Genomic DNA, 14,842 nt, shown 5'->3' with positions numbered 1-14,842 from the left:
TATTTTTAAGTGTGAAATATGTGTGCATGAATGTGTATGATTATATACATATATAAGTACAGCAGGATCCCCATACCCCCTCACTTAGTTACTGAATTTTCAGTTAACCATGGCTGACCTCAGCCCAAAGGAGAAGTCATAAAGACCCATAAAGTGCCAAAGCAGGTCTTAAAGTGCTGAGGTTAAGAATGAATGAAATTGGGGAAAAGAAATGTATATAGTTTATTTGAGTTTGAGTATACAGTTTGAGTTTGAGTAAGTCAGGTTACTTACCTGTAACTGTCGTTCTTCGAGTGGTCATCTGTGCAGCCACACATAATGGGTACTGCGCCTACGCAGAGCCTGTTGCTGACCAGAATACCCAAGCTGCAACGGTTTTTGGCGGGAACTCCGCACCCCTCCCCCCGGTGCTATATAAGGTGGAGTGCCCACCATTTTCCTCAGTCTCTGGAGACCGGTAGATCGCCCCCTAGCAGAGCGTACCATTCGTCAGAGAAATCAATAGAAAGAAAGACTATTATCCCATCCCTCGACACTGAGTGGGGCCAGAGGGCGGTTGTGTGACTGCACAGATGACCACTCGAAGAACGACAGTTACAGGTAAGTAACCTGACTTTCTTCTTCGTGGTCTCTGTGCATCACACAATGGGTGATTAACAAGCTTCACTCACTGGAGGTGGGTTGGTGTCGTCAGTGAAGGATGGATGATAGGACGGCCCGTCCAAAGGAGCAGTCCTGCCTGGCCCAGACATCGAGCCTGCAGTGTTTGGTAAAGGTACAGGGAGTTGTCCATGTAGCCACTTTACAGATACCCAGCAGTGGAATGCCCGACAAGAAGGCTGACAAGGCTGCCATGGCCCTAGTGGAATAGCCCCTGGGCGTCACAGGAAGGTCCATTTTTGCCAGTTTGTAAGCCAGTTCAATAGTCTGGACTATCCATTTTGATAGTCTCTGTGCAGAAAGAGGTGTGCTTTTATTGGGGTCGGAGTATCTGATGAACAGGCGTTTAGTCTTTCTGAAGCTTTCTGTATGTGACCGATAGAAAGCTAAGCATCGGCGCACATCAAGGGAGTGAAGAGACTTCTCTATTGGTGTGGACAGGCATGGGAAGAATGCTGGAAGCACAATGTCCTGGTTGATGTGGAACAGTGTGGCCACCTTGGGAAGGAACGCCGGGTCGGTACAGAGCACTACTTTCTCTTTATGGAAATTAAGAGATGGTGGATCCACCCGGAGGGCAGATAGTTCACTTGCCCTTCTCGCTGACATTATGGCAACCAAGAAGGCTGCTTTCCAAGATAGCAGTCTCAGGTCTGTCATTGCGAGAGGTTCGAAGGGAGCTCTAGTGAGTGCGTGGAGGACTACAGACAGACTCCAAGTCGGTACCGATGGTTGGATTGGAGGGTGGAGATTTTGTGGCACCTTAAAGAATCGATGGATGAGTGCATGGGAGAATACGGATGAACCCAAAAGGGAACCACGGAAGTGTGATATAGCTGCGATATAGACTTTAATCGACATAGGCTTAAGTCCCAATTGATGTAGAGAAAGCAGAAAGTGGAGGATATTATCAATGGAAGCTAATTCTGGGGTAAAATGATTCGCTTCTGCAAACACAGTAAAGCGTTTCCATTTCGCCTCATATGATTGGCGAGTGGACGGTCGAAGGGCGGATTGTAAGATAAAGTCGATCTCTCGCCGTGATCTATTGTCGGAAGATAATCGGGCAGGTTCTCCCGGTATCGACTGATGTTCTGGTGTCGGGACTGAGGAGTTCTGTGGAAGCACGTTGGGGTCGACCGCGACAGCTAGTGCAGGAGCCATGAGGTAAGGTTGAAAATATTGAAGTCGGGGTGAAGGATTGTCCCCTTCCCCTATGTAATCAGGTGAAGAATTCATGGCAGACGACAGAACATGTGTCTTGACAGCCTGAGAGTGGAGTAATGAGAATCAGGTGTGCCCGGTCCTGAGCAGCTTTCTCCAGAGTGCGAGTGATCAACGGGATTGGTGGATAGGCGTACAGGAATGAATCCAACCAACTCACCATTAATGCATCCCCTAATGAGTTCGGACCTGTTCCCGCCCTGGAACAGTAGGTCACGCAGTTTGAATTCAACACTGTCGCGAACAGGTCTAGAGTCGGGGTACCCCACCGGGTAAAAAGGTCTCTGCACACTTGATCGTCCAGTTCCCACTCGTGGGTCGACGACATCTTCCTGCTCAGGGTGTCTGCCTCCTGGTTGTGAATCCCTGCAAGATGGACTGCTGTTAGCAAAATCCCCCTGGGGATACACCAGTCCCAGATCTGCATGGATAGCTGAGCTAACGGTACCAATTTCGTACCACCTTGTTTGTTCAGGTAAAATACGGTAACTGTGTTGTCGGAGGCTACCTGTACCGATCGGTTTCGAAGCATGAGTTCGAAAGATCATAGCGCTTTGAACACTGCCAGTAGCTCGAGGAAGTTGATGTGATTTACTCTCTCGTGTGCTTGCCAGGTGCCTTGTATTCGTAGATTAGAGCAGTGTGCTCCCCATCCCATAAGGGATGCATTGGTGTGGAGCGAGATGGAAGGCTGTTGCTGGTGAAATGGGACGCCAACCGTGAGATTGTCCGGGTCCATCCACCAAGTTAGCGTCTGGAGAACTGAAGTGGGTGGAAAAAGAAGCCGTCTTGACGATTCGTGGAGGGGCTGAAAAGCCGCGTTGAACCACAGCTGAAGTGGCCGCATTCGTAGTCTGGCATTGGGAACTAAGATGATTGTGGATGCCATATGGCCCAACAGTTTTTGTATGAGTAATGCCTGAACCCGTCCGCTTCTTTGGACCCGACAGGCTATTGAGCAAAGTCTGTCCACACTGGTTCGTGGTAAATATGCCTGGGCTCGAACTGAATTGAGTTGTGCTCCTATAAACTCGATGACCTGTGAAGGAGTGAGACAGGATTTCTCCGTATTAATAAGGAGTCCCAAGTCTACCAGAAGAGCGCACATGGTGTGAACATCTGCCACAAGTCGGTCCCGAGAAGAAGAGACTATAAGCCAATTGTCCAAATATGGATAAATTTGGAGTCCTCGTGGGCGAAGGTGAGCACATATCGGAGCCATGCATTTGTGAATACCTAGGGGCTGTGGCAAGTTCGAAAGGAAGTACATTATATTCAAAAATGTCGAGACCGACTGTGAATCTGAGAAACCTTCTAAAAAACGGGTGGATGCCGATCTGAAAATAGGCATCCTTTAAGTCAATAGACGCGAACCAATCATCTCTCTCTAGCAGGGGGAGGATGTTTTGTAGGGTGGTCATACGGAATTTTCTAGTCGTGATAAAGGCGTTGACGCTTCTTAGATCGAGTATGGGGCGTGAGCCACCATCTCTCTTCGGTACCGTGAAATATCTCAAGTAGAAACCTCAGAGTCCATCAGAGTGCAAAATTTGGTGGATTGCTCCCTTCTGGAGTAATTGAGATACTACTTCTCTAAGAATTTTTGATGGTGCGGTGTATGAGATTGGTCCCGAAGTGTTGAAGACAGCAGCCCTGTATGTAAACAATCCACACATTCACGCGCGATAAAACTAAAGTCCTTTAATGCTAATTGTCTACAAGATTTACAACCCTATAGATAAGCTCTCTAATAGCAGTCCTTGCTATGCAGATGTTAACCCCCTAATGGCTTCTCTTCCCGAGCCCACGTGGGATTACTCTCCCAAGTCACGCCTTTCCTCTCTCTTACGTAATAAATCCTGTCACTGTTCATATCTGTGTAGAATGCGTCTGTTTTGGGCTTTTGAGAAATCCACCACGCCCACTATGTCTTCTGTTTCCGGCTCAGGGAGATCAGTGCCAGAGGGGAAAGGGGAAGTTTGCTCTGCCTCCTTCTGAGTAGAACTTGCAGCTTCCCCTTTCTCATGACTCCCTGGCTTCGATAAAGGTTCAGGCGTTTGCTCAACATGCTGGGAGTCAGAGGAAGGCAGAGCAGCTGGCTCAGCTGTCCCTGCGCTGGGTTGTGAGGTCAGCTCTTGGACACTGGGTGTCAAGTGCAAGTCCTCCTCATGAGTCACTGCTTCTGTCGGGGCTTCATGCATGACATGAAGGAGGAACGACATCAAACTCGATTCTGTACCCAAATTCAACTATGGAAAGGACCCATTTATCAGATGTGATGGTCTCCCAAAGAGGGAGTCGGCTTTGTAGCCGGCCCCTGTAGAGAGGGGGGAGGGGTGTAGAAGGAGAGAGAAGATGGGTTCGCGGTGCCCGTCAACGTTGCCTTTTTTCAACAGGCTGGCGACAGCGGCCCTGTTGATATTGAGCAGCCGGTTGTGAACGGTTTCGCTGTTGCTGCTGAGGAAACTGTTGCTGGCACAACTGGTACCGATGGTATGGCTGGTATCTATGGTATCTAGGTTGCTGTCACTTATGACGGTTCGAGCGGGGGATTTCCATTTTCCTGGCGGTGGTTCGAGCATTATAGATATGCTCGAGCTTGGGGTCCATCCGATCATGGAAGAGGCCTGAACCGTCGAATGGCATTCCCTTGATCCTTTTCTTAGTCTCTTCCGGGAAGTTGCACGAACGTAGCCAGACATGCCCCCGGAGAGCAACTGAGCCCACCAGGGCACGAGAATTGCAGTCAATATGATGGCGGGCTGTGGTGAGCTGCTGTATCGCCAGCTGCATCGCTTCTCAAATAAAAACACAGGTGAGATCATGTTGTTGTTCTGGGATGGATGAGGTAATCAAGTCCAGTCGCTGCATCAGAAAGTACTGATACCTCGCCATCATTGCCTTGTAATTTGAAATTCTCAAGCCCAGTCCCACTGTTGCGTAAATTCACCTCGCCATGAGGTTGATTTCCCACCCTTCTCTATCCTTGGGGGCCGAGTGCTCTCTATTGTCCCGCCCTTGAGATGATTCGACCACAATCGTATTAGGCTTTGGATGTCGCAGAAGGAAGGGAATGTCCTGTTCTCTGACCTTGTACATGGACTCGTACCTCTGCGAGGTCGACTGAAGTTGGTTGGGGAAGGTCCATGTCTCTTCCATAGCCTCCCGCAAAGTCGTAATCAATGGATTGCCGATGACTGTTCTTTGCAGACAATGTCATAGAAGTTGTCCTTATTTGTATTGGGTTGATGCTCAACCTCTATCTCCAAAGCTCTTGTCAGTTGGCCCATAAGCTCCCTGAAGGTAGCGTAGGACTCCTTTGGCGACCCAGGTCCCTGGGTGGAGATGACTGCCGCCAGAGATGTAGAACAGTCATTGGAGTCCTCTGATTCGGAATCATATGGATAGGGCGGACTAGAGGATGAATGTGCCGGAGAAGGAGGATGGTGGGAGGTCGTCGGGGCCAAGGTAGATGGAGCCCTCTCTTTGGATTGTCGGGAACAACGGCCGTCATCCCTAGGCATGTAATAGTCGAATGGAGGTGGCTCCCAGTATTGAGGCTGAGATGCTTCTGGTCCTTCATATGGCATCGGAATCCATGACCTAGTGGATTGTCCTGATGAACGCCATTGTCTGTTGGGTTCAATCGCCATAGTCCTCCTGGAAGCCTCCGGGGAGGATGGCATTGGAGTCAGTGAACGGGCCGGTTGGCGGCACGGCAAGGACCTCGGGGGGGGGGGGATCACAAAACTCCCCATCGGACATCGACCCGTGAACGACTGGTTCGGGTGGATGTAGCATAATCAGGTTCACAGGCTCAACCCTCTGTGGGGATCCCGGCGGCGTGACTTGCATCATTTCTCTCGGTGCCGAGGCTGTCGGTGCCAAAGGTGCCATCGGGACCACAAAGACGGTCGGGTCTGAGTCCCTTCGCGGTTCCAGAGCGGATCTGCGCTTCTTAGTAGCCTTGCCTGACTTGTCCTTTTTGTCCTTTTTCAGGGCTGACGGATCCCTGTGGTCGGAACGCTTCCGCTTTTCCTTTTGTTTGCGCAAGGAGTGGGAGAAGCGAGAGATCTCCTCAGAAGCCACTCCCCTGGATGGTCGAAGGGAGGTTACCATGGAAGGCTCGGCCGACATAGATTGAGCAGCAAGCTCATCAGACGCCTGCAAGGCTTGATCCCAGAGGATCTTTCTCAGCCTGTTCTCTCGGTTTTTCCTGGCCTGTTTGCTAAAGGCCAGGCAATGTCTGCATGTATCCATGCGATGCCCTTCTCCTAAACAAAGGAGGCAGAGTTCGTGAGGGTCCGCTGGGCACATTTTAGCCCCACATTTCGAACACTTTCAAAATGCCGCACGCTGAGCCATCACCAAAGGGATAGCAAGGTAAAGAGAAGAAAGAGAAGAAATATACTAACTATATTTTTTATTTTTTTATTTTTATATAGAACAGAAAGAGTAAAGAATTGACTGGAAACAAGGAGAAGTAACTTGGATTCAACTGGGTAAGAAAAACGATTTAGAACAAGCAGATACGAGAAGACAAGGTAATGGCTTGAGGCAATGCGATTAGCAGTCGAAAGAAGACTGAGGAAAATGGCAGGCGCTCCGCCTTATATAGCACCATGGGGAGGGGTACGGAGTTCCCACCAAAAACTGTTGCAGCTTGGGTATTCTGGCCGTTAACAGGCTCTGCGCAGGCGCAGTACCCATTAAGTGTGATGTACAGAGACCACGAAGAAGAATATAGTTTATTTGAGTTTATTTTAAGTATATAGGTTTGCAGCTCACCATTTCTTGCCCATGGGTACCTGCTTGCTATTGTACAGTGTATTGCACAGTGTTTGCTATTATCCATGGTTTCAGGCATCTGCTGGGGGGCCTGGAACCGATCTGCATGGATAGGAGAGTCCTGCTGTATATGCATGTTACATTCATACCAACAATCAAGATATGTGTATTACCCATTTCAATGACTTTCTGTGTCATAAAGGCAAATAACTATTCCAGTGCTTCTGTGTTGTTTCTCTAAGCCAATGTGGTACAGTAATTAAAATTTCAGACCATGGCCAAGGAGGCCAGGTTCAAATTTCTACTCAGCCATTAATGATCCTGTATAACTCACTTTCTCTCAGCCTTATCTATCTCAAAGAATGATAAAAGAATCATTGCAGTTTGGGAAGGGGGAAAAGTCCTGAAAGAATGTTTGAATGAGTTGTTATATCTGTAACATGTATCCTATGGTCCTGGTGGTGGGGGCACAGTATTTTGAAGATTTTAATTGTATGTTTATTTTTATATGTTTCTATATCTTTTATTTTGGTTGCATTATAGAAGAAAATTTTTAAAATTATAAAAATGTAATAAGCAAATAAATAAACATCAAACATATAGTAACTAAGCTAGATGGATATTTATGAGTGATGCTTTAAATATAATATATTCTATGTAGGTGATTGGGTTAGGGTTAGGATAGCTGTGTTCATTGATTAACTTAACTCAAATGGGCCTTGAAGAGCTTCCAATTCACATTTATATTCCCTTTCCTCCTACAGCATGGCCCTAAGGACCAGTTTAGAAACTTTCTCTTCCATTTATTTATTTATTTATTTATTTATTTATTTATTTATTTATTTATTTAGGAGACTTCTATGCCGCCCCATTCGCCGAAGCCTCGGGGCGGCTCACAACCATAAATAAACTTCAAGATAATAGGATAATATAAATTAACAATTTCTTATTAATTACAGCCTGTCATGTAACCCAAACCTGGCAGACTTTGTTTAATCTTAACATACCAGCTTCAAGCCATGAGCTATGAAGCTAGTTTGCTTTCAAGCAGAGCACAGTTAAGATTAACTACAATTGTGTGAAGGCCAAGTGTGTGAATCCAAGACTCACCTAGTCATGTTCCCATCACAATAAACTGCTGGAATATATGTATCCAGTGAAATATTTGGATTGCATCTGCTTTAAGCATTCTTCCTGCATACGTACTTAGACACATATGCTTTGGCATAGCAATCTACTCTTGGACTAGCAAGCTTTTTTGCCACAAATAATATTTTTTGCAGAGTCAATGGCCCTTGCCTCTCAGTTCTAATAGAGAAATACCATTTACATGAAACAACAGCAATTTTGGTTACCTTTGGTCGTCCCCAGAATTCTGGCTGCTGTTCAGGACAATTCTCCAAAGATCTGACGCTACAAGCTCTTTCTGGTCAGACATTTGGTTGATACTAGGCAGTGACAGCTCACAAATTTTGCTTTCTGATAGACTGAATTCTCTGAAAGCAACAAATGACTTCTGAAGCTCATCCCAGTATTCCAAGCTGCAGGGAATCTGTAATATTTCCCAAAACAACAACAACAAACAAACAAACAAACAAACAAAAAACACAAAATCTTAGTTGCCTAACATTCCTGGACAAACAACAGTGTTTTTGTAGTACATCCTATAATTGTAATACAATAGAGGTAATGTTGTCCAAACAGAGGTAAATAATAGAGGTTTTTAATTGCTGTTGAAATCATGTTCTTAACCTATTTCTTTTATATTTTTAATATTAATCTAGTTGATGTTTCTATGTACTTTAGAGAAGATCCATATATATCTCCATTTATGGAATATTTATAAGCACTCCAAAATGATTATACAAAGGTAACATGCAAGCATATATTAACTTATCAAAATACCACTAGACATGAATTACACAATTACATCAAGACTGTATTTTCTTGGGATTCTGATAAAGTGACTGAAATTCTTGATACATTTTTCATATGTAGAAATAAAAGCTGGAGAAAAAGTATTTCCCAAATAAGGCATTACAATTGTCTTCAATCCTGTTAAGGCATGGATGACCCAATCCAGGGCAGTATATCTTGTCTCTTTTAGGTCAGAAGTGAGATCAACTATCAAAAGTTTATTCTTATATAGATTAACATTAATTTAAGTCTCATCCCATTCCTTGCCCTGTCTAAGCATGGGTTTGGAATTGCTGCTGATAATTCTGATTCAGTGGACAGTGAAAATAGTAGTGGTATTTTGTCAGTGTATTGATGACACTACTTTCCAATGCTCTATCTTCCACCAATTCCATAGGACTATTAAACAAGGAAAGTTGACAAAACATAGCTGTGATGAAGTCAATACAGAGCACTGTGTCTTGAATATCAACTAGTCTATCCATAAGAAACTGATGTTCAAACATCTTAACAGGCTGAATGCATGATCTTTTGCATATTTATACAGAAAAAATGTCCTACATGTGCCAGCATGCCCCAGCCAACTAAGCATAAGAATTATGAGTAACTAACAATTAGTTAAGCACAACTAATTAATAAGCATAATTAATTAATAAAACAAGAATTAGGGCCTTATCACAGCCACTCACAACAGAGTATTGTCACAACTGCAGTTCTGAACCCTAAAAGTTATCATATAGTCACCTGAGCTGGTGTAGCACCCTTTAGTTAATAACAGTGCACATCATATGTTTCATAAGATGGGTGGGGAATGAGAGCTGCATTATGCTTACTCTCCTGTCCTAGTCCCTTTCTATCCATGTCTCCACTAGGTTGGGTTTAAGCATTACCTGAAACAGTACCTTAAATCTCTCAGGAATTGGCCAAATGATTATTCAGGAGGCTGAGTTAATTGGTTAAAGAGGCAAGATTTCTTTTACATAGCTATTAAAAAGCAAAACAGCAAAAGAAAGCAGGTTTCTTTACACATAATCCTTTATTTTAATGTGTGTAATGCATAAAAGCCTTTTTATGTCAGCAAATGCACAGGATACATTGAAAATTTAATGTATGCTGTAAAATAATAACTGCACTTTCATCCTTTAGTGACCCCACTTAAGGAATGATAGGTTTAAGGAGTTACCAGCATACCATAATATCAAACTTTGTAATATGAAATATTAAAAGGATATTTATAGGCTGACACACAAAGACCTAGCAAGGGAGAAAGTTCCATTGACATGTACGGAGTTTACAGTGGCCAAGGGGTATGGAAACTGGATTTGGGAATTTAAACTGATTTAATTGTACATTTCTAAGCATATCACATTATTAGTTTCTATGGGTGCATGGGGTTATTACTAATGGCCCAGCTTGGTAAATTTAAAGAAAGACGAACACTTTGTGCAGTAGTAGCTGCCAAAAATAATAGCTTGAAACCTGAATATCAAATATATTCCACAAAATGACTCATGGGCAGGAGGAAGTAAGGATATTGGTTGTGCTAAACGTGTCCCATAAGTAAAATAACATTGTATTCTTTTTGTCTTGAAAAATATGATTAATACTCTACCTACAATTCAAATAATGCTTAACTCCTGAGATATTGCTCCCAACTAGAAAAATGCACCGGCAAAGATAAACACGCACACATCATGAGCATACCCCAGAGCAACTTCCTAGAGTTTGCACATCTTAGGTTCTCCATACACTGAAAATTAAAGTTGAGCAGGGATAGACAAGGGCAACTAACCAGGGATGAGAATTTGGGATCTTCCTATCCAGGGTGGGCCAAACAACTGCTACGGAAGCCTCCAAAGGGAGAGCTGAGGTGGATGTACTGACTGTGTACTGGTTGCCTGGATGCCTGACAGATCACCTTTCTTGCTTGCTGTGACTTTTCAGGCCATGGGACCTGTTGAGAAAGGGGGTTAACCTAACTGAGAATACTGCTGTGCCAGGGCTCTCAGGGACACAAAAGTTCAGATCCAATAGGCAAGGTTAGGCCCAACAAGGATTGAATTTCAGGAAACTCCAGAAGCATGATCAGACAAAGCTAAAGTCAGATGTTGGAGAGAGAAAGCAAGGAGCGAGGAACACACCTGAATTCTATGTAGGTCTAGGCTGAAAGCCAGACAAGCACTGCTTTTGCTCAAACAACTGGTATATTCAATCAGAACCTTAAGTAGGATTTGTACTTCCCAGAGGCTGCTGTTTCTCCCATACACTGCATGATGGGTCCAGATCAGCTTTTGAAAACTTTGGCTGTGGCAGGGTGGAGGTAACTGTGGCATGGAGTCCTTGGAACCAGGACTCAGGGACCACGAGCCCTGAAGAGACTGGGGTGTCAATAGGTGCTTCTGTAGCCACATCCTCTTCTGAGAGAAATATATCACAGACCTTTACTCCGGGAGCCAGAGAAACATGATCATGACACCAGTCTGCTACCTTGCAGACTGATCTGCTAGCTACATTCACAGGACAGCTGATCAGGCTTTCTGGTTCTCACACAACCTTAGGCAGAGCCTTAGGCAGATTCATGTCTCACTTGGGTCTACAAGTGTGAGTGAAAAAAAAAAAAAAAAAGATCTCTTCTGGCAACATGAAAGTATACACATTGCTCTTTTATCACATGTCTCCACCAGATGTTGGTAAAATTTTCCTTCCTATTTGTCAGGATGATACAGATGAGATTACCCTTAGAGTAGCTTGATTATCTAAATGGGTTCTATGGGTCAAAGCTTTGTCACTGGGGGGGCACCTCTCACACATTATAGCCTGCTCAGATGGATTGGTCTGATTCTGAGGTGGAGGAGGAGTGGGCAGTTTCTTGGTCACTTCAAGGGTACCTGGTTTCCCAAGCAAAGTGTGAGAACCAGACCACCTTGGAAAGGGAAAAGTACCTAGGGTTGCTTATGAGCTGGAGTGCGAGGGAAAACTCCTTGACCCAGTCAGGAGTCAACAGGTGAAGTGAGCAGCCAAATTAAGAAGTGTCACACATTCCTCCTATCTAGCTCACAAGTGGCCATCTTGAAGGTGGAGTCAGAAGCTTTACTGAAAGGAAGGGGAAGAGCAGATGTTTCAGTTTGGAGTCAACTCTTTATATGGGAGGTGCTTCTCCCACATCATAAAGAGATGCAATACAGTTATGCTGTTCTGTAATGAATTAAGTTTTAATAAAAGAACTGCACTTCTAAGGTTTTGTTTGAGTTTGCTGGAGGGGGGTAGTGACCCACTCAACAATCACCACAAATTAATTCTTTCCAGTTCAACATTTATGTTGAATATTTCTCTGATTGTGCATATATCTGAATTAAAATAGGTACACAGGGCAGTGTGCAAAGGGAAAGATAAAGGAAATATGCCAGTTTTGAATAACTGAACTTTGGTAACTACAAGCAACAGAGGAGGAGGCTGGTCATTAATATCCTGCATCCAAATATATTTTATTTTATCACTCTTCATGAGAAGGAGTTGCCTGAAGGAGGCAGTTATTTGTCCACTCCTAAAAAATGCTGATTTGTATGCTGATAATTTTTCCAGTTATTGACAGGATGCAACCATACCCCTTTTGACCAAGGTGCTCAAGCCAATTATTTGAATACATTTCAGTCTGGTACCCGGCCTGAATATGACACTAAGACAACTTTGGTCATCCTGATTACCTTCTCCAAGTTAACATGAAAAATGGACCCATTTAATACTTCTGGGCCTCTTGGTACCTTCTGAAGTCATCAACCATGAACTCCCGTTCTGGCTTTGTTTTTCAAGATAGGACTTAGTGACTTAGTTCTTCAGTGACCCCAGAGCTATCTGCTTCTCCATTTCTGGTTACCCATGCTGGGGCAATATTGCTGGATAAGGACCAATAAATTGAAGCTGAATCCTAGTAACACTGAAGTGGTTTGTCTGATGTGGGAGATGAAGTTCAATCTGTTTTGTATTGGGGGTACACTCTCCCCAGAGAGAGTGTTAGTAGCTTGAGTGTGCTATTAGATTCAGCCTCATCTTTAGATGCCCAAGTGGTTTCCATGGCATGAATCATCATCCATCAGTGTGTCATTTGCAGGCCCTCCTGCACAGAGATAGCCTAGCAACAGTTAACCATGCTCTGGTAACATGCTGTTGAAATTTTACAGTAATGCATTTTACATGAGGCAACCTTTGAAGACTAGTTCAAACTACAGGAGTTGGTTCAAAATACAGCAGCTAGGTTGCTAAATGGGAATGACGCATATGGAACATATCTCACCCATCATAAAAATCTATACTGATTCCAGATCCATTTCCAAGCATAATTCACAACTGTGCTGCTTTTAAAGCTCTAAAAGCATTAGGATCAGTGTAGCTCAAGGACTATCTTCTTTCACACTAGCATGCCTGCCTGTTGTGATCTTTCAAAGCCATTCTTTGGTTTCTATTCATTTAACATGAAGCACATAGTATCCCCAGATAGAGCCTTCTCTGTGGTGGCACTCTGAAATGTCTTTGGGCAGTTCACCTGGCATTGCCAGATAAGCACCTCTTTATATTTTTCATGCCTTCAGAACTGTGCTTGTGCTTTAATTTGCATGTCACTTGCTATTTTCAAGGTGATTTTACATCACCTTGAAAGCAAGGAAACAGTATTAACCATGTAGGAAATTTGTCATGGGCAGGACATTTCTCTAGCTAATTTCTGAAATTATAATAGAAGAGTTAAACCAATAGAAGAGGTAAAGCAAGGTCAGTCAACACTGGTATGATAAAAGAACATGCTTCAATTGTATTCATTATGTTTTATAACTGGTAACTATTGGGAAAATCCGGAATTTGATCATACAGAGGTACTAAACATATGATCATACAGAGGTACTAAATGCAGCAATGACAGAATAAAGAAGTTGCACAGTTGTTATCAAAGGTTCCTCATAAAAAACACCTTTGAGTAACTACTTAATGGCAAATGTATCACGCAGCTGTGTATGTGTCACCACCTGCTGAACTAAAAATGTTTTTCATTCTGAATAACAAAACAGGACACTGCTGAAATACAGAATTGTAGGTTCTCAATTTCTTTTCAACAAATTACCTTCTCTTTCACATTCTGTATTACTATATATATTGTTGTTAAAAGCTAGACTGCTTTAAAAATAATGAGTAAGATTCACCAAAGGTATAGTAAGCACTTTCAGATTTGATCGATTTTAATGAGAGAGGGTGAACTGTGCTGGATCTTTCCCTACACGTTTGCAACAGAAGCTGTTATTTCCCTTAAGGATTCCTATTCTAGAAAAAACTACTGTAAAACAAATCACACTCTTTCTACAGGAAAATTATCAATTTATGTTTGTATAGAGTTTATTGTTGCTCACCATGGTTATGTGACTAAAAGAAAGAAAATAAAATACAACCTGCAAAATGACAAAATGTGTTGCAATTTTAACCCAAGCTTCCATAGAAAAAAGAAATCTGCTGGCAATACAAAGAGGCCTTTGTACATTTCATAATATTGCCAATGTTATCTGGCAGCCAACATTACTGTCTTCCACCATTTCTTTTTACATTTTCTACATTTTTTCAAGTGACTGTGCCACCTGATCATCACTTAAAGCAAATCAAAGTGGATCAACAAAAGACTATAGATAAATTCAAAGGCAAATCTTAAAATGCCTCACAGTGAGTAATTTGTAAAATATGACATCCTTAGAAGAAGCTGGTCCTTTAGTCTCAAATTTTTACTCTTTGACCCTTCATTGACTTGTTTGGAGGTTCAGTGAAGAAAGAGAGAGCTGCCTAATATAAGGCAAATTCTCAGGCCAGGTACTAAAACTAAATTTTTGGAACAAATTTTGGGACCTAATATAGAGAACTTGATGAGTAAGTAAGGAGTTACATAGATTGCTTTATTCAAGTTACAAAAGTAATGCAACCCAATGAAGGATGGTATTGGTTTCTGCAAAAACAAAACACAAATCCACACACCTCTGAACCCACATTGTTGGCTTACACTAACATTCTGGAACCAAGGCATACTGATTCATCATGTGTCATACAGAGGGTAAAACCAAATACACAATGCAATAAAAACAAGCCTTTTAAAAATTCTGACTCAGCACAAACACACTTACCAGCACAATAGCTAATATATCATAGAATCATGGAACCATAGAATAATAGAGTTTGAAGGGGCCAAGAAGGCCATCAGGTCCAACCCCTGCTATTGCAGGACACC

At 43.1% G+C, this 14,842-nt stretch overlaps 1 protein-coding gene across 1 annotated transcript in view; it reads right to left on the bottom strand.

The window, feature by feature from the left end:
• VPS13B (vacuolar protein sorting 13 homolog B) overlaps window positions 1–14,842 on the bottom strand; it is a gene marked incomplete at its 5' end in the record, with an annotated part of 380,746 nt that overhangs the window by 70,348 nt on the left and 295,556 nt on the right. The window contains one exon of the mRNA XM_044421459.1: window positions 8,028–8,224. Within this exon, the coding sequence (XP_044277394.1) occupies window positions 8,028–8,224 (197 nt within the window). The remainder of the gene's footprint in view (window positions 1–8,027; window positions 8,225–14,842) is intronic.

This window comes from Varanus komodoensis, unplaced genomic scaffold (assembly GCF_004798865.1).
Source record: "Varanus komodoensis strain SLA01 unplaced genomic scaffold, ASM479886v1 scaffold12, whole genome shotgun sequence".
Classification (NCBI taxonomy): domain Eukaryota; kingdom Metazoa; phylum Chordata; class Lepidosauria; order Squamata; family Varanidae; genus Varanus; species Varanus komodoensis.
The sequence above is the reverse complement of the archived record's forward strand: the minus strand, read 5'-3'. Positions and strand labels throughout refer to the sequence as shown.